The 23830-nt window shown below is 43.5% G+C and overlaps 1 protein-coding gene across 2 annotated transcripts in view; it reads right to left on the bottom strand.

Annotated features, from left to right (window-relative positions):
* Positions 1-2846: 2846 nt before the first annotated feature.
* The window catches only part of LOC140197905 (proteasome subunit beta type-6-like), an 83776-nt gene continuing 62792 nt past the window's right edge, over positions 2847-23830 (bottom strand). For both annotated transcript variants that reach the window (XM_072258501.1, XM_072258500.1), the window contains exons 5-6: positions 16614-16758; positions 2847-3129 (exon numbers count right to left, since the gene is read on the bottom strand). In XM_072258501.1, the coding sequence (XP_072114602.1) occupies positions 3002-3129; positions 16614-16758 (273 nt within the window). In that variant the 3' untranslated portion in view covers positions 2847-3001. The remainder of the gene's footprint in view (positions 3130-16613; positions 16759-23830) is intronic.

The raw sequence follows: 23830 nt of genomic DNA, 5'->3' as shown, positions 1-23830 counted from the left end.
TCTACTGAAAATCGACTTAATCCGGGGCTATGGAAACTTTAGTCAAGGATCGGTAATGAGCTCCTCCCTTATCCATCACATCGATAAATCCTCCGGCCACCAAGACGCGCAGGGATGGGAGCAAAGATTGGTTTATCAAAAGGCAAGAAGCCCATTCCATTGTCAGACATCGCTGGAGACTCATCCGACTCTGGATAAAGTTTTTAACCTTCTGCGCTCACTCGAATTTTCTCATTAATAAATTGCTACAAGCAACGTGAGTTGCTTTAAAGAGCGGGGAAGGATTGGCGGGAGGTTTTGGGTCTGCAGAGAATTCACTTGTTGATGTGTCGGAAACGCCGGATACTGGAAATTAGCAAAGATCGCCTCCAGACGCTGGCCGTCCGCAGAGATCTCTCTTCCGAGAGGCCGGGGTCGCGGAGAGCCCACTCTCAGATACTGGGGCTCAGCCCTCGGTGAACTCTCTCAGACCGCAGTGAACTCTCTGATCCTGGAGTCGTACGAGCATCTACCGGGGACTGTCGCCAACCTTCGCTCCTTCTCTGTCGTGGCGATTCATCACAGCACAGGATTAACTCCCGGCTTTGCAGGGGTTTGACATTGAAGCCCTCAGATGGCGAAAAAATAGATGGTAGAATCAAGGCGAGTCCAGGACAGAGGATAAACTTCAGACGAGGGCCTTCCTCCTGCAAAGGAGGCGGAGATTGGGATGACAACTGTCAATATTTAGACGAATAATTGTGTTGGACGAGGGTATTAAAACATTGAAATATTTCCACATTTTCAAACTCTTCATCCTATGTTCTCGATACATATTGTTATATATTTATTATTATTTATTTGCAGTCTGCGGTCTTCTGCTCTCTGGCTGAACTGCAAAATTGGTGCGGTCTTTCATTGTTCCTGTTATGGTTATTATTCCATGGATTTACTGAGTATGCCCGCAAGAAATCCAATCTCAGTGTTGTAAATGGTGACATATGCGAACGTGCTTTGATAATAAATGCACCTGGAATTTTACTTCCTGAGGAAACTGAAGAGAGCTGGACCATGCACAGCTCCTTGTGCAGATGCATCAGAACAAGCTGCATCACTGCATGGTACAGACACTGTTCTGTAGCGGACAGGGAGACAAAACTGCCCAACGGCATCAAGAACAAACACACAGGAAGGTGCTGAGAAAAGACCAGCAGTATCCCTCCCACCCAGCTCATCCCACTCCCATCAGGGGGAGGTAACACAGCACCCACAACAGGACCACCAGGCTCAGAAGCACTATCCCAAGCTCTAAGGCCCATCAACACCTCCACCCACTAACCCACCCCTCCACACCCCCAACCACCACTACTTTTATCATTTCCTCATGTACCTACCGTCACTTTATACATATACAATCACTGTGTGTATAAAAACTATCAGATGTATTTATTTGGGTGATGGAATGAAGACATGCCTCTACTAAAGCCGGTGCATATCATAAGTCCTGGTTATGCGACCACTGACGCCAGACAATCTCTGAAGAGTATTGATAATGACTGGGATCACCCGTCCTGTAAAGACACTGCCCAGTAGGCGGCAATGGCAAACCACTTCTGTAGAAATATTTACCAAGAACAATCATGGTCATGGAAAGACCCACATCATACCACATGGCACATAATGATGATGTTGATGTATTTACATTTATTCTTTAATTTTTTTTTATCTTGTTGTGTCTTCCTTTGTGCAGCATCAGATCTGGAGTAACAATTAAAGAAATAGTTAAAAGTTCTCCTTTACGCTTGTGGACTGGAATTGACGTTAATATTGAAGAGAACCGCACTCGGGCAGAGAAACGGCAAGGTAGGTCTCAATGCATCCCCTGCCGTGCACTAGGCACGTTAGAGGGTGGTGGACGAGAGACAAATGACAAACTGAAACCTCTGTGTGTGGGGGGGGGGGGGAGGAGAGAGAGAGAGAGAGACAGACAGACAGACAGAGAGAGACAGAGAGAGAGAGAGAGAGAGAGAGAGAGAGAGAGAGAGAGAGAGAGAGAGAGAGACAGACAGACAGAAACAGAGACCGAGACCGTGAGTGTGTGTGTGCAAGGGGGAAGGGGGTGTGTCTGTTTCAGTATGCAGGGATTTTTGTGTCTCTCTATGCATGTGAGGCCTGTGTCTGTGTGTGTATGTCTGTGTACGTCAGGGGAGGAGGGGCAAGGAGGTGTGACTGTGTGCACATGAGGGGAGGGGTATGGAGGTGTGTGAGCCTATCTGACAGTATGTGTGTGAGTGTGTGTGCACGAGGAGAGAGGGGTAAGGAGGAGTGGCTGTGAGTGTGTGTGCAGGAGGCAGAGGAGAAAGGAAGTCAGTGTGTGCCTGTGCTGGGGGAGAGAACAGGAGTCATCTGCGCTGGGGGAGAGGACAGGAGTTGTCTGTGTTGGGGAGAGGACAGGAGTTGTCTGCGTTGGGGGGAGGACAGGAGTTGTCTGTGTTGGGAGGAGAGGGTGAAGGTGGTGTGGGGGGGAGGAGAAAGGAGGTCAGTGTGTGCCTGTGCTGGGGGAGAGGACAGGAGTTGTCTGCGCTGGGGGAGAGGACAGGAGTTGTCTGTGTTGGGAGGAGAGGGTGAAGGTGATGTGGGGGGAGGAGAAAGGAGGGCTGTGTGCATGTGTTGGGGCAGAGAGCGTGAAGGAGGGGTGTGTGCGCACGTTGGGGGGGGGGGCGGGAGAGAAGGGCTTGGAGCAGAAGTGAGTAATTGTCCTGACGCACAGATCTCCCCACGCAGACTGACCAAGCTCCTCCAGTGGGCTGCTTAGGTTGGTTGGATTGACTGGGAGATGGCTTCAATGAAATGACTCAACACAGGCATCAGATTTCAGACAAGTCTGATCAACTCCACAGTTTTATTTGTTACGTTATATGTTACGGTCTGAAACATGGAATAACACAGAGAACTTTAAAACATATTTTAACAAAAGGACTATTCGGGTGCGACACAAACAGAAAGCTGAACTTCACCACCTTCAAGCTGACGTGAAGCAAGGTAGCTGGCTGCCAGATATGACCTTGCGTTCGACTCCTTTCTCAGTGATGGCTGCGAGACGAATCACCCCGCCACTTGAACCATCGCGATCCATCGCAAGTGCGATAGCTGAAACACAAATTGAAGATGGGGGATGGTTGTAAACCACAGCTGCAGTTAAGAATAAAACTTGCTGTTCCTTAAAGGGCTAATTTTTGTCAAGACACCAGGCACAACCATCCAGTGAGAGTTCTTTTCTATTTAAATACGGTTCCCAAACGCTTATTTCACAAACAATTTCTAGCAAGATAACTAAGTGGTGATAGCTGGGAAATACTTTGCTGTGACATGAATTACACAAGAAGAAAATACTCGATGTAATTGTACAGAAAGTGCAGTTAATCAGACAGGTATAGTGGATTCTTTAATTTCCAGTGACGATAATTTCATTTTAAGACAAAGAAAGCCTAAATACCATTGACGTAGGAGCAGAATTATGCTATTTGGCACATTAAGCCTGCTCCACTATTGGTCCTCCTGCCTTCTCCCTGTAACTTTTGACATTCTTACTAATCAAGGACCTTTCAACCTCTGCGTTAAATATACCCAAAGACTTGGCCTCCACAGCCATCTGCGACAACAAATTCCACAGATTCACCACTCTCTGGTTAAAGAAAATCATCCTCATGTGTTCTAAAGGGATGTCCTTCTATTCTAAAACTGTGTCCTCTGGATCTAAACTCTCTCACTGTTTGAAATATCTTCTCTATGTTCATTCTATCTAGGCCTCTCAATGAGATCCCCTCCTCATTCTTCCGAACTCCAGTGAGTACAGACCCAGAGCCATCAAAATGCTCCTTGTATCTCCACCCCTGTATTGCCAGGATCATTCTTATAAACTTCCTCTGCACACTCTCCAAGGCCAGCACCTCCTGTCTTAGATAAGGGGCCCAAAACCACTCACAGTTCTTCAAATGTGGTCTGACCAATGCTTTGTAAAGCTTCAGGATTACATCCTTGCTTTGATGTTCTAGTCCTCTCAAAATGAGTGCTAACATTGCACTTGGCTTCCTCACCACCAATTCAACCTGCAGGTTAACCTTTAATGAATCCTGCACTAGGATTCCCAAGACCCCATTTCTGACCTTGCTTCCCTTTTAGAAACTAGTCGATACCTTTATTCCTTCTACGGAAGTGCATGAGTACTGCTGGCACAGTAGCTTGGCAGTTAGTGTAACATTATTACTGCGCCAGGGACTCGTGTTCAAATCCAGCACTGGCTGTAGGAGTTCGTACATTCTCACCGTGACCACGTGGCTTTCCTCCAGCAATGCAAAGGTGTGTGGGTTAGCAGGTCACACAGGTGCAACTGGGTTCACTGGGCCAGAAGGGCCCATTATCATGCTGTATCTCTGAATAAATAACATGCTTCCCTACTCTACATTCCATTTGCCACTTTGCCCATTCTTCTAATCTGTCCAAGTCCTTCCGCAGACTCCCTGCTTCCTCAACAGTACCTGCCATTCCACCTATCTCTGTATGATCCACTAACTCTGTCATCTAGATCATTGACATACAACATTAAAGTCCTGGACCCAACCCAGGAACACCAGTAGTCACTGGCAGCCAACCGGAAAAGGCCCCCCTTTACTCCCACTCACTGCCTTCTGCCAGTCAGCCAATCTCCAGTCCATGGCGAAGGGATCTTTGACAAGGTTAGAGCCTGCTAATTGGGTACTCAGTTGGCGTGATGGTAGAGAGATGGTGATGGTGGAAGATTGTCTCTTAGAGTGAAGACCTGTGATTAGTGGTGTGCTCATTATTTGCCACCTAGATCAATGATTTGGATAAGAATGTACACGGTTTGATGAGTGAGTTTGCCTGCAACGCTAAAACAGCTGGTGTGGTGGACAATGAAGGTTATCAAAATTACAGGGAGATCTTGAACAGCTCGTTAAGTGGGCAAATGAAGTTTAATTCAGTGAGTGAAGTCAAATACTTGGGAGTTCAGGAAAGTGGAGTGGTGAAGAAGACTCATCATCAGTTGCGGCAATGAGCACAGAAGTTTGGATGTACACGATGCTGCTAAGGCCACATTGGAGTATTGTGTTCAGTATTGACCACCTTATTCTATGGAAAATATTACTAAACTGAAAAAAGTGCATGCAAGATTTACAAGGCTGTTTCCAGGGTTTGAGAAAATGTGTTACAAGCTGAACTCAAGGGGGTTCAATATCCTTGCAGGCAGGTTGGCTAGAGTTGTTTGAGAGGGTTTAAATTAATTTGGCACAGGGATGGTAACCAGAGTGATAGTACTGAGGGTGAGGTAGTTGGTTTACAACAGAGGCACTGTGTAGTGGGACTCCTAGCAAGAAGAGGCTGATGATAGAGCAAAATTAGTCAATGGGATGAGTTGCAATGTAAAAGGTGGACAAAATCAAAAAGGGTGAATACAGGACTTAAGGTGTTGTATTTGAATATGAGCAGTATACAGAATAAGGTAGATGAACTTGTAGCACAGTGGAAGATTGGCATGTATGATGTTGTAGGTATCACTGAATCATGGCTGAGAGGGGACTTCCGGGTCATCAAGGGAATGGCGGCGTAAGGAAAAGGTCTCTCGACAAAAAAGGTAAACTGCCCCAAAATCGAATTTAGACAAATACTTAATATTGCATAACTATATTAATAAAAGGGGCAAGGATGATGTCTAAGAACAAGATTAAAAAGTCTGCTCCGAAGGCTGATAAACATAAAGAGACGCAGCAAGGCGACGGGCCTAGCTCCCACACGGCAAGCCAGGACGGAGATAATGAGGGGGAATCGGTGACTCTGTCTTTGATTCTCGGAGAGATTTGCGATTTCCGACAAGATAACAGCAAACAGCTGGAAGATATTAAAGGAGAAATAGTAAAAACTAACTCGCGGATAGATGAAGCTGAAGCGAGGATTGTTGGAATTGAAAAGAAGCTACAAAACGCAGAGGAGGTGATAGCAGAAATGCTGAAGCTGCAAAACCAGCTCCAGTGGAAACTAATAGATCAAGAAGGCCGCTCAAGAAGGGAAAATGTGAGGATTTACGGAGTTCCCGAAGGAACCGAAGGTAAACCCGGATTGATGATTCCCTTCATAGAGAAGCTGCTTAGAGAGAACCTTGATATACCGGCCGCAAAAGAGCTCACCGCGCGTTGGCACCACAGCCTCCAGCAGGCGCCCAGCCCAGATCGATTCTGGTCAGATTTCTCAGTTACAGAACGAAGGAAGAGGTGCTTAAAAGGGCATGGCAAAAGAAAGGTTTCATGTGGAGCAACTGTAAAATCAGTTTAGACCACGACTACGCACCGGGGATTCTTGCCAGACGGAAGGAATATACGGAAACACGGAGGGTCCTGAAGGAAAACAACATCAGATTCCAGACCCTGTATCCAGCTCAGCTGAGAGTCTTTTACGACGAAGGGACAAAAACTTACTGGTGGAGGAGGCAACGTTGGTCCTGGCAGACCGGGGACTACCTATTAAAGTTATCACCCAACCAGAGTCGCTACTGGAGAGGATTCGGCAGAAGTCGTGGCAGTTAGTGGGGCGAGGACGCTCCACACGAACCAGAGTGTCAAACTACAAGGAAAAGCTGCAAATATTCAGACGCGAATGTACAGAGAATACAGATTAATTAAGAGAAATGACTGAAAAGAGAAAATCGGACTTAAAGGTAAAATGAAAACTGGTAACTGAAAATAAACTGGGCGAAATAACTTGAATGATAGCAATTTGGTCGAGACATAAATAGGAGAAAATTCTCTATGATTATTCAAACTGCTGAGGGCCCTCTAACACAGGGTGAAGATAGAGGTTATCCCTCTGAACTGAGGCGGGTCAGTGCTCAGGCCTCACTGTGGGAATTCGGGAAAAATTTTCAAATGTTACACGTTCAAAAATGTCTAGGGTGTGGTTATATGTCTTGGTTTACTGTTGAGAAGGGATTGCTTACTGTTTGGTTAGAAAAGGAGAGTGTTTTTTTTTCTACTAGAGAAAAATGCAAACTGAATTGATAAAAATAATTTCCTATAATGTTAATGGGGTTTTGAATCCAATTAAAAGAAATAAGATTATGTCTAAATTGAAAAAAGAGAGGGCACAAATAGCTTTCCTCCAGGAAACACATATGAGCCAATCTGAACATGGAAAATTAAAAAGAATGGGCTTTAAGCATGTATTTTATTCATCATATAAATTGAGTCACAAAAGAGGGGTAGCTACTTTAATATCAAGTACTCTTAATTATGAACATATTTCAGAGACTAAAGACAAAGAAGGACGGTTTGTAAAAATCACAGGAAGAATAGAAGGTACAGAAATAACATTGCTGAATGTTTATGCTCCTCCAGGTTGTGAATGGTCATTTTATAGACACATTTTTGACCTAATGGTCAGTTCTCAAGGGGTAGTAATTTGTGGAGGGGATTTTAATATTAGATTAAATCCTGTATTAGATTCTTCAAGAATAGTTACTCAGGATAAACCTCTGACTCGGAAAATGAATTCATTGATGGAGGAGTTGGGAATTATAGATGTCTGGAGGGAATTACACCCTACTAGTAAAGATTATACACATTACTCTTTCCCTCATTCAGCCTATTCAAGGATAGACTATTTCTTTATCTTTAATACAGATAGACTCAGGATAAAAAACTGTAATATTGCAACAATTGATCTGTCGGATCATAGCCCAGTCTCTATGTCTCTAATCCTGGAAAGGAAAATGAGGAAAACACTATGGAGGCTAAACTCACATATACTCAATAACCCGAAAGTAATGGAGAGATTAAGAGGAGAAATCAAAGAATATCTAGACCTTAATGACACGGGAGAAACATCACCAGTGATCTTATGGGATACATTGAAAGCTGTACTGAGAGGGAAAATTATTTCCATTACCACTCACATGAAAAAAATCAATGCACAAAAATTAGCAGACCTTCAAGGAAAATCAAAACAACTTCAAGTTGTAGATAGCAACAAAAGTAATTCAAATCGAAAACAGGAAATTAGGAAATTGCAAAGTGAAATTGACGATATTTATACGTTGGAAACTCAAAGAAATTTTCTTTACCTGAGACAAAAGAATTATGAAGTAGGAGGTAAATCAGCTAGATTATTAGCATATAAATTACAAAAACAACAAGCAGACAATACAATTCATAAAATAAAGAATCCAAAGACAAAGCTTGTGGAGAGTACAATAGGGAAAATTCAAGAGAGTTTTGAAACATATTATCGAGAGCTGTACTCCCAACCCCGGGCCCCCAATGAGCCCTAGATAGACAGTGTATTGAATTTTTTAGATCTACCTAAACTTACAGATTTACAAAATGAAAGTTTATTAGAACCAGTAACTGTCAAAGATCTGAACGTGGCCATCTCTAGGTTAAAGGCTGGAAAGTCCCCGGGTTCTGATGGGTTTACCTCAGAGTGGTACAAGTCCCTGAAGACACAGTTAGCCCCATTACTACTTAACACCTTTAATTGGATCTTGCAGAGAGGAGAAACTCCACCTTCCTGGAGAGAAGCGATTATTTCAGTTATTCCTAAAGAGGGTAAAGATAAACTAGAATGTGGCAATTATCGGCCAATTAGTGTTCTTAATTTAGATTACAAACTATTTACATCTATATTAGCGCGCAGATTGGAAAAGCTTTTACCTGGCCTAATCCATTTAGACCAGACTGGATTTATTCAACAAAGACAAACACAGGACAGGAACTCTGCACATATTAGAACAGGTTATTAAGAACGAGACAGAGACAATGGTAGTAGGATTGGACGCTGAGAAAGCTTTTGATTCGGTTAGTTGGGCATTCCTATACAGAGTGTTAGGAAGATTCAGCTTTCAAGAAAAGTTTATTAAAGTAATTCAGACTCTATATGACAGCCCTACAGCCCGAATTAAGATAAATGGGGACCTCTCTTATTCCTTCATCTTACAGAGAGGCATTAGACAGGGATGCCCAATTTCTCCCTTCCTTTTTGCGCTATATATTGAACCGCTTGCCCAACTAATAGGCAGAGCGAAATCGTAAAAGGTATCAAGGTGGCAGGGATTGAACAGAAAGTGGCGTTATTCACAGATGATGTTTTGGTCTATCTGAGTGAACCAGAAAAATCAGTTATAGGATTGTTTACACTGTTGGATGACTTTGGGAAAATATCAGGTTATAAAATAAATGTAAAGAAAATGCAGGTTATGTCCCTAAATTATACACCATCCAAAAAATTGCAGGATACATACGATCTTAGGTGGGAAGCTAAATCATTAAAATATTCAGGAATAACCCTGCCGAAGGATCTTTCAACACTGTCACAGGTAAATTATGGGCCATTAATCTCAGAGATAAAAGCAGATATGCATAGATGGAATCTTATCCCCTTTTTAAGTTTAAATTCAAGGATAAATACTATAAAAATGAATATTCTTCCTCGGTTATTGTATCTTTTCCGTACTTTACCGGTGGAGGTGGATGATAATCAATTCAGGGAATGGGACAAATGGATTTCCCGCATTTGGCAAGGAAAGAAACCTAGAATTCGATATAACACCTTACAGTTAGGGAAGGAAGGAGGAAATATGGTTCTTCCTTGCCTGAGAAATTATTTTTATGCCTCACAGATAACCCCTCTGTTATATTGGTGTAATAGTGAATATAAGGCTAGATGGAAGGAAATAGAATTTGGATTAGTTGACAGTTTTCCTCTACAGGCCTCAATAGCTGACAAAGGATTGATGGCTCAGTTGGAAAAATTTAAAAACAGTTGGATAAATCTTACATTAAAAGTATGGCAGAAGGTGGTTAATTCATGTGGAATTAATAACATGTTAAAACTCTTTAGATGGTGTGCATATGATACCAAATTCCTTCCCAACAGAGGAGATAAAAGATTTGAGCTATGGATAAAGAAAGGTCTTACAACCTACCTCTCATTTATAGATAAAAGAGTATTACAAAGTTTCCAAATCCTGCAGGACAAACATGGCCTAGAACACAATGACTTTTTTAGGTACCTTCAAGTACGAAACTATGTTAACCAGAGTTGTAGATATACAGACCTATCAACAGTAGAATTAGAATTTTTCAAGATTCTGAATTCGGCTTGCAGTTCAATACCTAGAAAATCAGTTTCTTGATTATATAATGCACCCTCCCATGCTAAAAATGTAAATACACTGTATATTAAAGAGAAGTGGGAGAAAGAAGCGGGGTTGGTACTTTCAGAGGAGGCTTGGGGGAAAATCTGCAGCTTTCAATGGTCCTCGACTAATTCTTTGACCTGGAGAGAACACTGTTGGAAAAACATTATAAGATACTTCAAGACTCCATATCAGGAAAAATATAAAGATACAAACGTGACGTGTTGGAGAAGGTGCGGCTCCAATGAGGCAAATCATTTTCATATTTTCTGGGATTCCCTAAATTAAGTCTATATTGGGAAGGCATTCATAGAACATTAGTTAAGGTACTTAGGTCCTAGATACCTCTAAACTTTGAGACGCTCTATTTGGGGCATGTATTGTTTCTTGAACAGAAGGAAGATATAAAGTTGCTGCAGGTCCTCTTAGCGGCAAGTAAGAAATCAATCACCGGAAAGTGGCTAAATCCAATACCACCTACATTAGGAGACTGGCACGAAATTATCTTGGAAATATTTAAAATGGAAAAGTTGACTTACTCCCTGAGAATTCAAAAAGAAAAATTTTATCAAATCTGGAATAAATGGATTGAATATATAACCCCAATGCGAGCAGACTTTAGATGACTCTCCTAATGATTTATACTGCTCTTCTCATCAACACAGTAATATTGCTAACGTAAGCACCCCTAGTCTAAATGTCTTTTTTTTTTCTTTTCTTTTCTTTTGGAAAATAGAGAATTAACACAAGTAAAGGGTAAGATTTGGGAAAGGGATAAAAAAAATGAAAAAATTAAGTAAATAAGTACATAGGGATTGGATAATTATGACTGCGGGCAGGAGCAAGCATGAACAAATTAGGATATAAACACCTACAATGGTTGTTACATAGGCTTACATACAACATTTTGGACCAGTGGAAATGGTCCAGAAGAGTTATATGGAAACTATTATTACTATTTTTCTTAACAACTAATACCATTACTTAGCCTAATAGATTAGAATTACCACAGTACATAATTATCTATTTAAGTGTCTAATTTCCTTTTATATCATCTCAATGTATACTTAAGAATGTATAAATAATTATAGTTTTATACATATAAAAAAATGGAAAAGGTTATATGTGTGAAAAAAGTACATGATATTTGTGAATTCCTTATCCAAATAAAAATAAAATTTAAAAAAAAAAGAATCATGGCTGGAAGAAGATTATAGCTGGGAGCTTATTGTCCAAGGATACACACTGTATTGAAAGGACAGGCAGGAAGGCTGAGGGGGCAGCATTGTTCCGTTGGTTAAAAAAAAATCATTAGAAAGAGGGTCAAGAGGCGTTGAATCATTATGGATAGAGCTAAGGAACTGCAAGGGTAAACACAGCCTGATGGGAGTTGTATACAGACCCCCCAAACAGTAGTAAGGATGTGGTCTACAAATTACAACAGGAGACAGAAAAGGCAGGCCAAAAGAGCAATGTTACAATAGTCAAGGGGGATTTCAATATGCAGGTAGATTGGGAAAATCAGGTTGGTCCTGGATCCCAAGAGGGGAAATTTCTAAAATGCTTTTTAGAGCAACTTGTGATTGAGCCCACCAGAAGATCAGCAGTTCTGGATTGGGTGCTGTGCAATAAACCAGAATTGATTAAGAGAGCTTAAGGTAAAAGAGCCCTTGGGGGGAAGTGATCATGATATGATTGAATTCACCCTGAAATTTGAGTTGGAGAAGCTAAAGTCAGATGTATCAATATTACAATGGAGTAAAGGTAAATTCAGAAGCCCGAGAGAGGAGTTGGCCAGAATTCACTGGAAAAGAACACTGGCAGGGATGACGGCAGAGCAGCAATGGCTATAATTTCTGGAAGCAATTCAGAAGGCACAAGGTACATACATCCATGGCTAACAAGAAAAGTCAAAGCCAACATTAAAGCCAAAGTGAGGTCATATAATAGAGCAAAAATTAGTGGGAAGTTAGAGCATTCAGAAGCTTTTAAAAACCAACAGAAGACACTAAAAACGTCATTAAGGTGGTAAAGATGGAATATGAAAGTATGATATTGGACCTCTGGAAAACGATGCTGGAGAGGTAGTAACGGAGGACAAGAAAATAGCGGATGAACTGAATAAGTATTTCACTGTGGAAGACAGAAACAGTACACAGGACATTCCAGAGTGTCAGTGCATAGAAATGTGCCAAGTTGCCAAAATTGCTATTACTAGGGAGAAGATCTTGGAGAACTGAAAAATCTGATGGTAGACAAGTCACCTGGACCAGATGGTGTACATCTCAGGGTTCCGAAAGAGGTGGCTGAAGGGATCTTGGAGGCATTAGTAATGATCTTTCAAGAATCACTACATTCTGGAATGGTTCTAGAAGAATGGAAAATAGCAACTGCCACTTCATTCTTCAACAAGGAAAGAAGCAGAAGAAAGGAAATTATATAGGCAAGTTAGTCTGATTTCAGTGGTTGGGAAGATGTTGGAGTTTATTGTTAAGGATGTGGTTTCAGGGTATTTGGAGGCACATGATAAAATAGGCCGTAGTCAGCATGTTTTCCTCAGGGAAAATCTCACCTGACAAATCTGTTGGAATTCTTTGAAGAATTAAAGAGCAGGATAGACAAAGCAGAATCGGTTGATTTTAGTTCCTTTATTTCAGTGGAATAAAGGAAATTACAATGGCATGAGAGGGGAACTGGTCAAGGTTGACTGGAAAGGGACACTAGCAAGAAGGACAGCAGAGCAGCAATGGCTGGAGTTCCTGCGAAAAATGAGGGAGGTGCAAGATAGATATATTCCAAATAAGAAGAAATTTTCAAAGGGAAGAAGGACACTACTGTGGCTGACAAGTGAAGTCAGAGCCAAAGTAAAAGCAAAAGAGAGGGCTTACGAGGAAGCCAAAGCTAGTGGGAAGATAGAGGATTGTAAAGCTTTTAAAAACTTGCAGAAGGAAACTTAGAAGGTCATTAGGAAGGAAAAGATGGATTATGAAAGGAAGCTGGCAACTAATATCAAAGAAGATACTAAAAGCTTTTATAAGTATATAAAGGGTAAAAGAGAGTGGAGGGTAGATATAGGACCAATAGAAAATGATGCTGGAGATATTGTAATGAGAGACACAGAGATGGCAGAGGAACTGAATGTGTATTTTGCATCAGTCTTCACAGTGGAAGACATCTACAGTATACTGGACATTCAAGAGTGTCAGGGAAGTGAAGTATGTGCAGTGAAAATTACAACTGAGAAGGTGCTCAGGAAGCTTAATGGTCTGAGGGTGGATAAATCCCTTGGACCTGATTGAATGCACCCTCGGGTTCTGAAGGAAGTAGCTGGAGAGATTGCGGAGGCATTAACAATGATCTTTCAAGAATCAATAGATTCTGGCACTGTACTGGATGACTGAAAAATTGCAAATGTTACTCCGCTATTTAAGAAGGGAGGGAAGCAGCAGGAAGGAAAATATAGACCTGTTAGCCTGACATCAGTGGTTGGAAAGTTGTTGGAATCGATAGTTAGGGATGAGATTACGGAGTACCTGGAGGCACATGACAAGATAGGCCAAAGCCAGCATGGTTTCCTGAAAGGAAAATCCTGCCTGACTAACCGACTGCAATTTTTTGAGGAAATTACAAGCAGGATAGACAAAGGAGATGCAGTGCATGCGATGTACTTGAATTTTCAGAAGGCCTTTGACAGGGTGACGCACAGGAGGCTGCTAAGTAAGATAAGAGCCCATAGAATTACAGGGAAGTTACTAGCATGGGTGGAGCACTGGTTGATCGGCAGAAAGCAGAGTGGGAATAAAGGGATCCTATTCTGGCTGGCTGAAGTTCCACGGGAGTCGGTGTTGGAACTGCTGCTTTTTACGATGTATGTCAATGATTTGGACTATGGGATTAATGGATTTGTGGCTAAGATTTGACAATGATACAAAGATAGGTGGCAGAGCAGGTAGTGTGGAGGAAACAGAGAGCCTGCAGAGAGACTTTGATAGTTTAGGGGAATGGGCAAAGAAGTGGCAAATGAAATACAATGTTGGAAAGTATATAGTCATGCACTTTAGTGGAAGAAATAAACAGGCAGACTATTATTTAGATGGAGAGCAAATTCAAAATGCAGAAATATAAAGGGACTTGGCAGTCCTTTTGCAGGATACCCTAAAGGTTAACCTCCAGGTTGAGTTGGTGGTGAAGAAGGCAAATGCAATGTTGACATTCATTTCTGGAGGTATAGAATATAAGAGCAGGGGTGTGATGTTGAGGCTCTATAAGGCACTCGTGAGGCCACACTTGGGAGCATTGTGTGCACTTTTGGGCTCCTTATTTTAGAAAGGATATACTGACATTGGAGAGGGTTCAGACAAGATTCACGAGAATGATTCCAAGAATGAAAGGGTTACCGTATGAGAAACATCTGGTAGCTCTTGAGATGTGTTCCCTGGAGTTCAGGAGAATGGGGGGGGTGGGGGGGGGCGGTGAGAATCTCACTCTGAATGGTAAAAGGCCTGAACAAATTAGATATGGCAAAATTATATCCCATGGTAGGGGAGTCTAGGACAAGAGGGCACGACTTCAGGATTGAAGTATTGTGAAGGGGATAGGGAGGGAGGTAAAAGAGTAGGGGCAGGGAAATCATCTAGTCTCTGTGGGGCAAGTCAGAAATAGGAAGGAGGCAATCACTATTGTGAGTATTCTATACCCCCTCCCCCACCAGGTTACCAAGAAGCAGATAAGTGGGCAGATTTTGAAAAATTGCTAAAATAACAGGGTGGATGTCATGGGTGACTTTAATTTTCCTAATACTGATTAGCACCTTTTTAGTGCAGAAGATTCAGCTGGGGCAGAATTAGGTGTGTCTAGGAATGACTACTGAGACAGTATGCAGTGACTAGAGAAGAGGACAGGCCATGGATCTGGTAATGGGCAACGAACTTGGTCAGGTGACAGACCTCTCAGTGGGCAAGCATTTTAGAGACAGAGACTTTAGCATAGCCAAGGGCAACGACGATATGGGCAAGTGTTCAGTCGGGGGGGGGGGTGTGTGCTAATTACATTGGTATCGGGCAGGAACTTGGGAGCACAAATTGGGAACATGTTATCAGGGAAATGAACAGCAGAAATGTGGAGGTTAGTTAGGGAGCACCTACGTTGGTTTCTGGATAGGTTTGTCCCAATGAGACAAGGAAATGTAGTTGGCTAGAGAGGTTGACCAAAAGACATGAGTAGAATTAGGCCATTTGGCTCATCAAGTCTGCTCCATCATTCCATCATGGCTAATTTATTATCCCTCTCAACCCCATTCTCCTGCCTTCTCCCCATAACATTTGATGCCTTTACTAATCAAGAACCTATCAACCTCTGCCTTAAATAACTTGGCCTCCATAGCTGTTTGTGACAATGAATTCCCAAGATTCACCACCTTCTGGCTAAAGTAATTCCTACTCTATTCTAAAGGAACACCCTTGTATTCTGAGGTTGTGCCCTCAGGTCCCAGACTCCTCCACTATAGGAAACAACCCCTCCGTATCCACTCTATCTAGGACTTCCTAGATTCAATAGGTATCAATGAGATCCCCCTCATTGTTCTCAACTCCAGTGAGTACAGCCCCAGACCATCAAGCATTCCTCATATGTTAACTCTTTCATTTCCAGGATCACTCTTGTGAACCTCCTCTGCCCTTCTGCAATCCAACACATCCTTTCTTAAATTAGGGGCCCAAACCCCAATCAACCTTTGTAAGTTCCTATGTAATGCTATAAAAGCATGTAGACCTGGTCAAGAGCTTCACTTGTTCAGACCAAACATCAGAATGGGGAAGAAATGTCAACTAAGTTATTTTAATTGTGGAATGATTGTTGATGCCAGATGGGATGGTTTGAGTATCTCAGAAACTGCCGATCTTCTGGGATTTTCATGCACAACAGTCTCTACAGACTGGCCCATGGGATAAAAAAAAGATTGGGAAAATGTCTGGAGTTTACAGAGAATAGTGCAAAAAAAACACAAAAAAAAACGAGTGACAGTTTTGTGGGCAAAACACCTTGTTAATGAGACAGGACAGAGGAGAATGGCCTGATTGGTTTAAGCTGACAGGAAGGTGACAGTAACTCAATTAACCACACTTTACAACAGTGGTGTGCAGAAGAATATCTCAGAATGAACAACATGTCAAACGTTGAAGTGAATGGGCTACAGCTGCAAAAATGAGCGTACACTCAGTGGCCACTTTAGTAGATACAGGAGGCAGGAGGTAAGTAATAGTGTGGCCACTGAGTGTACGCTTTCTCCTTTGGCTGATTAAACCTCCAATGTCCCTTGTTAATCAAAGCTTCATCAATTTTCCATCTTTACTTCTTACCCTTACATGGGAACATTAACCCCTCTGACTGATCAGATATGAAAGGAGACATTCAGCATTCAGTGTGTACTTGCCATTTGCCGTGAAGTCCAAGCACTGCTCTTTTGTCATTTCTCGTTTGTAGCTGGAGTCAACATATCCATATATATAGGTACTTCCAGAGCCACCAATCGAGAATGGCTGCCGCACCATCATCCCACCCATTGGGATCGTGTACACCTAGAATCACAGACAACATGATTCATTGTTCTTCAAACGCAACCCACACTCAGATCAAGAATGAGATCATGCAACATACCTCTGCCCTTCACCAAATGCTAAAAATTCACAGCACTGGTGACCATTTGATGCTCTCTTAAAAACAAACAAATAAAAAAAAAGGAGCAAAAGTAAGCCAGTTATCGGAGTCAACTCTGCCATTCACCATTGAGAGCTGCATCACCGTCTGGTAAGGGAATTGCAAGGCATCAGACTGTGAGACCCTACAAAGGATTACAAGACTGCTGATGGAACACCCGTGTCGGGAAGTGTATGGTCATGCACTTTGGTAGAAGATATAAAAGCATAAACTATTTTCTGAATGGAGAAAAAATTCAAAAATCTAAGGTGCAAAGGGACTTGGAAAGCCTCATGCAAAATTCCCTAAAGGTTAATTTGCAGGCTGAGTCAGTGGTTAGGAAGGCAATGTGATGTTAGCGCTCACTTCCAGCTGACTAGTATATAAAAGCAAGCATGTAATGCTGAAGCTTTATAACCATCTGCAGCATTTTGAGCAACTTTGGGGCCCCTCATCTAAGAAATGATATGCTGACATTGGAGAGGGTTCAAAGGAGATTCACGAAAATGATTACGGGATTGAATGGTTTGTCATGGGAAATGCTCAATGGCTCTGGGCTTCCACGGATTGGAATTCAGAAGAATGAGGGGTGACCTCATTGAAACCTATTGAATGTTGAAAGGCCTCAATAGAGTGGATGTGGAGAGGATGTTTCCTATGGTGGGAGAGTCTAAGACCAGAGGACACAGCCCTAGAATGAATACAGGGGCATCCTTTTAGAATGGAGATGAGGAGGAATTTTTTTAGCCAAAGAGTGGTGAATCTGTGGAATTCATTGCCACAGATGGCTGTGGAGGTCAAGTCTTTGGGTATATTTAAGGCAGAGGTTGATAAGATTCTTGAACAGTCAGGGCATGAAGGGATACAGGGAGAAGGCAGGAGAGGGAAATGGATCAGCCATGATGAAATGGCAGAGCAGACTCGATGGACCAAATGGCTTAACTCAGCTCCAATATCTTATGCCGAGAGGATCATCGGGATTTCTCTTGCACCCATACCAAAATATTCATCAGGAGTGTTGCATATGCAGGGCCCTTAGCATTGTCAATGAACCCTCCCACCCATCCAACAACCTCTGACACCCCACCTCCCCCACCATCAGGAGGTATGGTAGCACGAGGACAAAAACTATTAGGATGGGAAGCAGGCCAACAAAACTACTGAACTCCCCGCCACCACCCAGTTCTCATCACGTATGTATCGCCAGTAGTGTTACACTCTCTACTTTTTAACTTGCAACTGCACCTTATAATACGTTAATTTGTATGTGGTAATATTACTTATGTGCTGTGCGTGAGAGTTATATGTACCATGCTGTGCACCTTGGTAGGGAGGAAAGTTGTTTCGTTTGGCAGTCGACATGTAACAGCTGAAATGACAACAAACTTGAGCTTGACCCCTACTATCGTACACATTCTCACCCTTTCCCCATACCCCTCGATGCCCTTTGCATCGAAAAATCTGTCCCTTGTTCAAATAAATTCAGCCCCTGTGACAATAAATTACAGATATTCCTTATGTTCTGTATGGAGATATTGTTATCTCACCCCTGTTCAGCATCAACCCTCTTTCAAGATCTTGTGTTAAACTTGCCCTGTCTAAGGCACGTATATATTGCTTGGGTGCCTAAGACTCTGTATGTATAAACTACATATACATACATATATATATATATATATATATATATATACACACACACATACATATATATATATATAGTTTATTTTATATAGGTTATATATAGTTTATAAATACATTGTGTGTGTGTGTGTGTTTGTGTCTGTTAGTGTGCATGTGTGTGTGACTGCATGTGTGTGTGTGTAGGTGGTGTGCGTGTGTGGGTGTGCGTGTGTGGGTGTGCGTGGTGTGTGTGGGTGTGCGAGTGCACGTGGGGGTTGTGTGCACGTGGGGGTTGTGTGCATGGGTGGTGTGTGCGTGTGGGTTGTGTGCGGGTGGGGTGTGTGTGTGGTGTGTGAAGGTGCTGTGTGTGGAGGTGGTGTGTGGTGTGTGTAGGGGTGGTGTGTGTGGTGTGTGTGCAGGGGTGGTGTGTGGTGTGTGTGCAGGGGTGGTGTGTGTGTGCAGGGGTGGTGTGTGTGTGTGTGTGTGTGTGTGTGTGTGTGTGTGTGGTGTGTGTGCAGGGGTGGTGTGTGTGTGTGTGTGGTGTGTGTGCAGGGGTGGTGTGTGTGTGTGTGTGGTGTGTGTGCAGGGGTGGTGTGTGTGTGTGTGTGTGTGTGTGTGTGTGTGTGTGTGTGTGGTGTGCGTGTACGTACACACACATACACATCCCCAAGACTTTTGCACAGTACTGTATACAGCATGGAAACAGGCCTTTTAACCCCAAATTGTCCACACTGCCCAAGATACCTATCCCAGCTAGTCCCATTCACCTGCATTTGGCCTATTACCATCTAAATATTATCTATCCAAGTAACTGCCTAAATGTTTCTTTTAAAATATAATCGCACTCACCTTTACATCGTCCTGTCAGCTTATTCCACATATACATCCCCCTCTGTAAAAAAGTTTCTCCTCAGATCTGCTTTAAAAGCCACCCCTCCTCTCCAACAAATCTATAGCATCTAGTTTTAAACTGCCCTACATTACAGAGTGGATGGTCACGGAAAGGTCTGTGGAAAACTGTTGTAACCTTCCATCTTACCCAGGCTCCCCATGACTTTAAACCTCTGTAATGGCACCTTTCAATTCTCCTGCGCTCCAAAGAAAAAGTCCATCCTCTCCTCTAGCTCAAGGCCTCCAGTCCCAGAAACATCCTCTTTTCTACACCACTCCAGAGGAGTAACACCTTCACCAGAACTACAACACAGGTTTGTGACGGCTGAAAGATTTAAGAGGGAGCCTAAAGGGCAATTGTCCACGCAAAGGCCAATGCATATATGTAATCAGCTGCCAGAGACAGCGAGAGAGAAAGAGGTTGGAACAAATACAAGAACAATATACAGAAGTCAAAAGAATATACAAGAAATGAAGAGAATTCTTAGGAGCTTGGTTCTCAACGAAAGACTCTACACATATTGCACTGGACGCAATTTACAAACCAATGTGCCTGTGGGATCGGGGCAGAGGGGTGAGCTGTGGACAGCTGAGGAGCCAACGCTCACAACAACCGATAACCAGGGATACGGGACAGCAGAGATCACCCAGCTATGCGGTTGGCCGGGAACCAGTGGAGACTAGCGGCCAACACAACAGCCAACCAATCAGAACGGTGAGTCGGACCAACAGAAACTGAGCTCGCAGCAGAAACAACACTCAATTGCGCAATGATGATGTCACAACTGGTGAAGAAACATTTGCGACCCAACCTTCAGATCGGCGAACAACCCTATAAACAAGCAAGCAACCCAAGCTACCAATCTTCCCTTTCACTTCATACCAAGTCAATTAAATAAGTATTTGGATTGGAAGGGCTTTGCATGATATGGACCAAACACGGTTAAGCAGGACCAACTTGGTGAGTACTATGGTCAGCACTGTGATCAGCATGACAAGTGGGGCTGAAGGGCCTGATCGTTAACTGCTCACAAGTGTGGTCTCACCAACGACTTGTGTAGCTGCAACATGATATCCCAACTCCTGAACTCAATGCCTCGATGAATAGAAATCTGCCAAATACATTCTTCACAACAGAACACATGTCACCACCTGTATCCCTAGGTCTCTCTGTACTAAAAAGCTCTCAAAGCTCCTACACAGATTGGGTGAATCAAGGTAGTCGAGGCAGTCTTAGGGGCTACATAGAATGTATCTGTGATAGCTTTCTTGAACAGCATGTTCAAAGTTCAAAGTAAATTTATATCAACATGCATAAAACAACCCTGAGATTCATTTTCTTGTGGGCATACTCAATAAATCCATAACAGAATCAATGAAAGACCACCCAACTTAGGCATTCAAATAGAGTGCAGAAGTCAACAAGCTGTGCAAATTCCAAACCAAAAGGACTCAATCTAGTTCAGAATGTTGTTACTTGCTTCTATTGCTTGCATGATTTGTGCTTTTCTTCCCCCCCCCCCCACCTTTCTCCACGTGTCGGGTGATTTTATTTTTTTAATTGGGTTCTATCAGAATTCTTGCTTTACGGCTTCCTGTAAGCAAAGAAATCTCAAGGTTGCAACACACATCAAAGTTGCTGGTGAATGCAGCAGGCCAGGCAGCATCTCTAGGAAGAGGTACAGTCGACGTTTCAGGCCGAGACCCTTCGTCAGGACTAACTGAAGGAAGAGTGAGTAAGGGATTTGAAAGTGGGAGGGGGAGGGGGAGTTCCAAAATGATAGGAGAAGACAGGAGGGGGAGGGATGGAGCCAAGAGCTGGACAGGTGATTGGCAAAAGGGATACGAGAGGATCATGGGACAGGAGGTCCGGGAAGAAAGACAGGGGCGGGGGGGGGGGGAACCCAAAGGATGGGCAAGGGGTATATTCAGAGGGACAGAGGGAGAAAAAGGAGAGTGAGAAAAAGAATGTGGGTATAAAGATAAATAACAGATGGGATACGAGGGGGAGGTGTGGCATTAGCGGAAGTTAGAGAAGTCGATGTTCATGCCATCAGGTTGGAGGCTACCCAGACGGAATGTAAGGTGTTGTTCCTCTAACCTGAGTGTGGCTTCATCTTTACAGTAGAGGAGGCCGTGGATAGACATGTCAGAATGGGAATGGGATGTGGAATTAAAATGTGTGGCCACTGGGAGATCTTGCTTTCTCTGGCGGACAGAGCGTAGGTGTTCAGCAAAGCGGTCTCCCAGTCTGCGTCGGGTCTCGCCAATATATAAAAGGCCACATCGGGAGCACCGGGCGCAGTATATCACCCCAGCCGACTCGCAGGTGAAGTGTCGCCTCACCTGGAAGGACTGTTTGGGGCCCTGAATGGTGGTAAGGGAGGAAGTGTAAGGGCATGTGTAGCACTTGTTCTGCTTACACGGTTAAGTGCCAGGAGGGAGATCAGTGGGGAGGGATAGGGGGGACGAATGGACAAGGGAGTCGTGTAGGGAGCGATCCCTGCGGAAAGCAGAGAGAGCGGGGGAGGGAAAGATGTGCTTAGTGGTGGGATCCCGTTGGAGGTGGCGGAAGTTACGGAGAATAATATGTTGGACCTGGAGGCTGGTGGGGTGGTAGGTGAGGACCAGGGGAACCCTATTCTTAGTGGGGTGGCGGGAGGATGGAGTGAGAGCAGACGTACGTGAGATGGGGGAGATGCGTTTAAGAGCAGAGTTGATAGTGGAGGAAGGGAAGCCCCTTTCTTTAAAAAAGGACATCTCCCTCGTCCTAGAATGAAAAGCCTCATCCTGAGAGCAGATGCGGCGGAGACGGAGGAATTGCGAGAAGGGGATGGCGTTTTTGCAAGAGACAGGGTGAGAAGAGGAATAGTCCAGATAGCTGTGAGAGTCAGTAGGCTTATAGTAGACATCAGTGGATAAGCTGTCTCCAGAGACAGAAAGATCTAGAAAGGGGAGGGAGGTGTCGGAAATGGACCAGGTAAACTTGAGGGCAGGGTGAAAGTTGGAGGCAAAGTTAATAAAGTCAACGAGCTCTGCATGCGTGCAGGAAGCAGCGCCAATGCAGTCGTCGATGTAGCGAAGAAAAAGTGGGGGACAGATACCAGAATAGGCACGGAACATAGATTGTTCCACAAAGCCAACAAAAAGGCAGGCATAGCTAGGACCCATATGGGTGCCCATAGCTACACCTTTAGTTTGGAGGAAGTGGGAGGAGCCAAAGGAGAAATTATTAAGAGTAAGGACTAATTCCACCAGACGGAGCAGAGTGGTGGTAGAGGGGAACTGATTAGGTCTGGAATCCAAAAAGAAGCGTAGAGCTTTGAGACCTTCCTGATGGGGGGGGGTGGAAGTATATAGGGACTGAACATCCATTGTGAAAATAAAGCGGTGGGGGCCAGGGAACTTAAAATCATCGAAAAGTTTAAGAGCGTGAGAAGTGTCACGAACCTAAGTAGGAAGGGATTGAACAAGGGGGGGATAAAACCGTGTCGAGGTATGCAGAAATGAGTTTGGTGGGGCAGGAGCAAGCTGAGACAATAGGTCTGCCAGGACGGGCAGGTTTGTGGATCTTGGGTAGGAGGTAGAAACCTCTACTTTACCTCTACTGTAAAGAGGAAGCCACACTCAGGTTGGAGGAACAACACCTTATATTCCGTCTGGGTAGCCTCCAACCTGATGGCATGAACATCGACTTCTCTAACTTCCGCTAAGGCCCCACCTCCCCCTCGTACCCCATCTGTTATTTATTTTTATACACACATTCTTTCTCTCACTCTCCTTTTTCTCCCTCTGTCCCTCTGAATATACCCCTTGCCCATCCTCTGGGTCCCCCCCCCCCACCCCCCATCTTTCTTTCCGGACCTCCTGTCCCATGATCCTCTCGTATCCCTTTTGCCAATCACCTGTCCAGCTCTTGGCTCCATCCCTCCCCCTCCTGTCTTCTCCTATCATTTTGGATCTCTCCCTCCCCCCCCAACTTTCAAATCCCTTACTCACTCTTCCTTCAGTTAGTCCTGACGAAGGGTCTCGGCCTGAAACGTCGACTGTACCTCTTCCTAGAGATGCTGCCTGGCCTGCTGCATTCACCAGCAACTTTTATGTGTGTTGCTTGAATTTCCAGCATCTGCAGAATTCCTGTTGTTTGCGTTTTTAAAAAATCAAGGTTGTATCATTTATACATTATTTGGTAATAGATATACTTTGATTTGAAATACAAAAATAAAATAATAAACAAACAATACATGAGATGAAGAGTCTTTGAAAGTGACTCCATTTCAATGATGGGACAAGTGAAATTGAGTGAAGTTATCCTGTTTCAAGAGCCTAATGGCTGAGGGGTAATAACTGTTCCTGAACCTGCTGGTGTGAGGTCTGAGCTCTTGTACCTTCCTCCTGATGGCAGCAGCCAGAAAACAGCATGTTGGTAGGTTAATTGATCAT

The sequence above is a fragment of the Mobula birostris genome, chromosome 5 (genome assembly GCF_030028105.1).
Source record: "Mobula birostris isolate sMobBir1 chromosome 5, sMobBir1.hap1, whole genome shotgun sequence".
In the NCBI taxonomy this organism is placed as follows: Eukaryota; Metazoa; Chordata; class Chondrichthyes; order Myliobatiformes; family Myliobatidae; genus Mobula; species Mobula birostris.
This window is presented reverse-complemented; position numbering and strand designations above follow the sequence as displayed.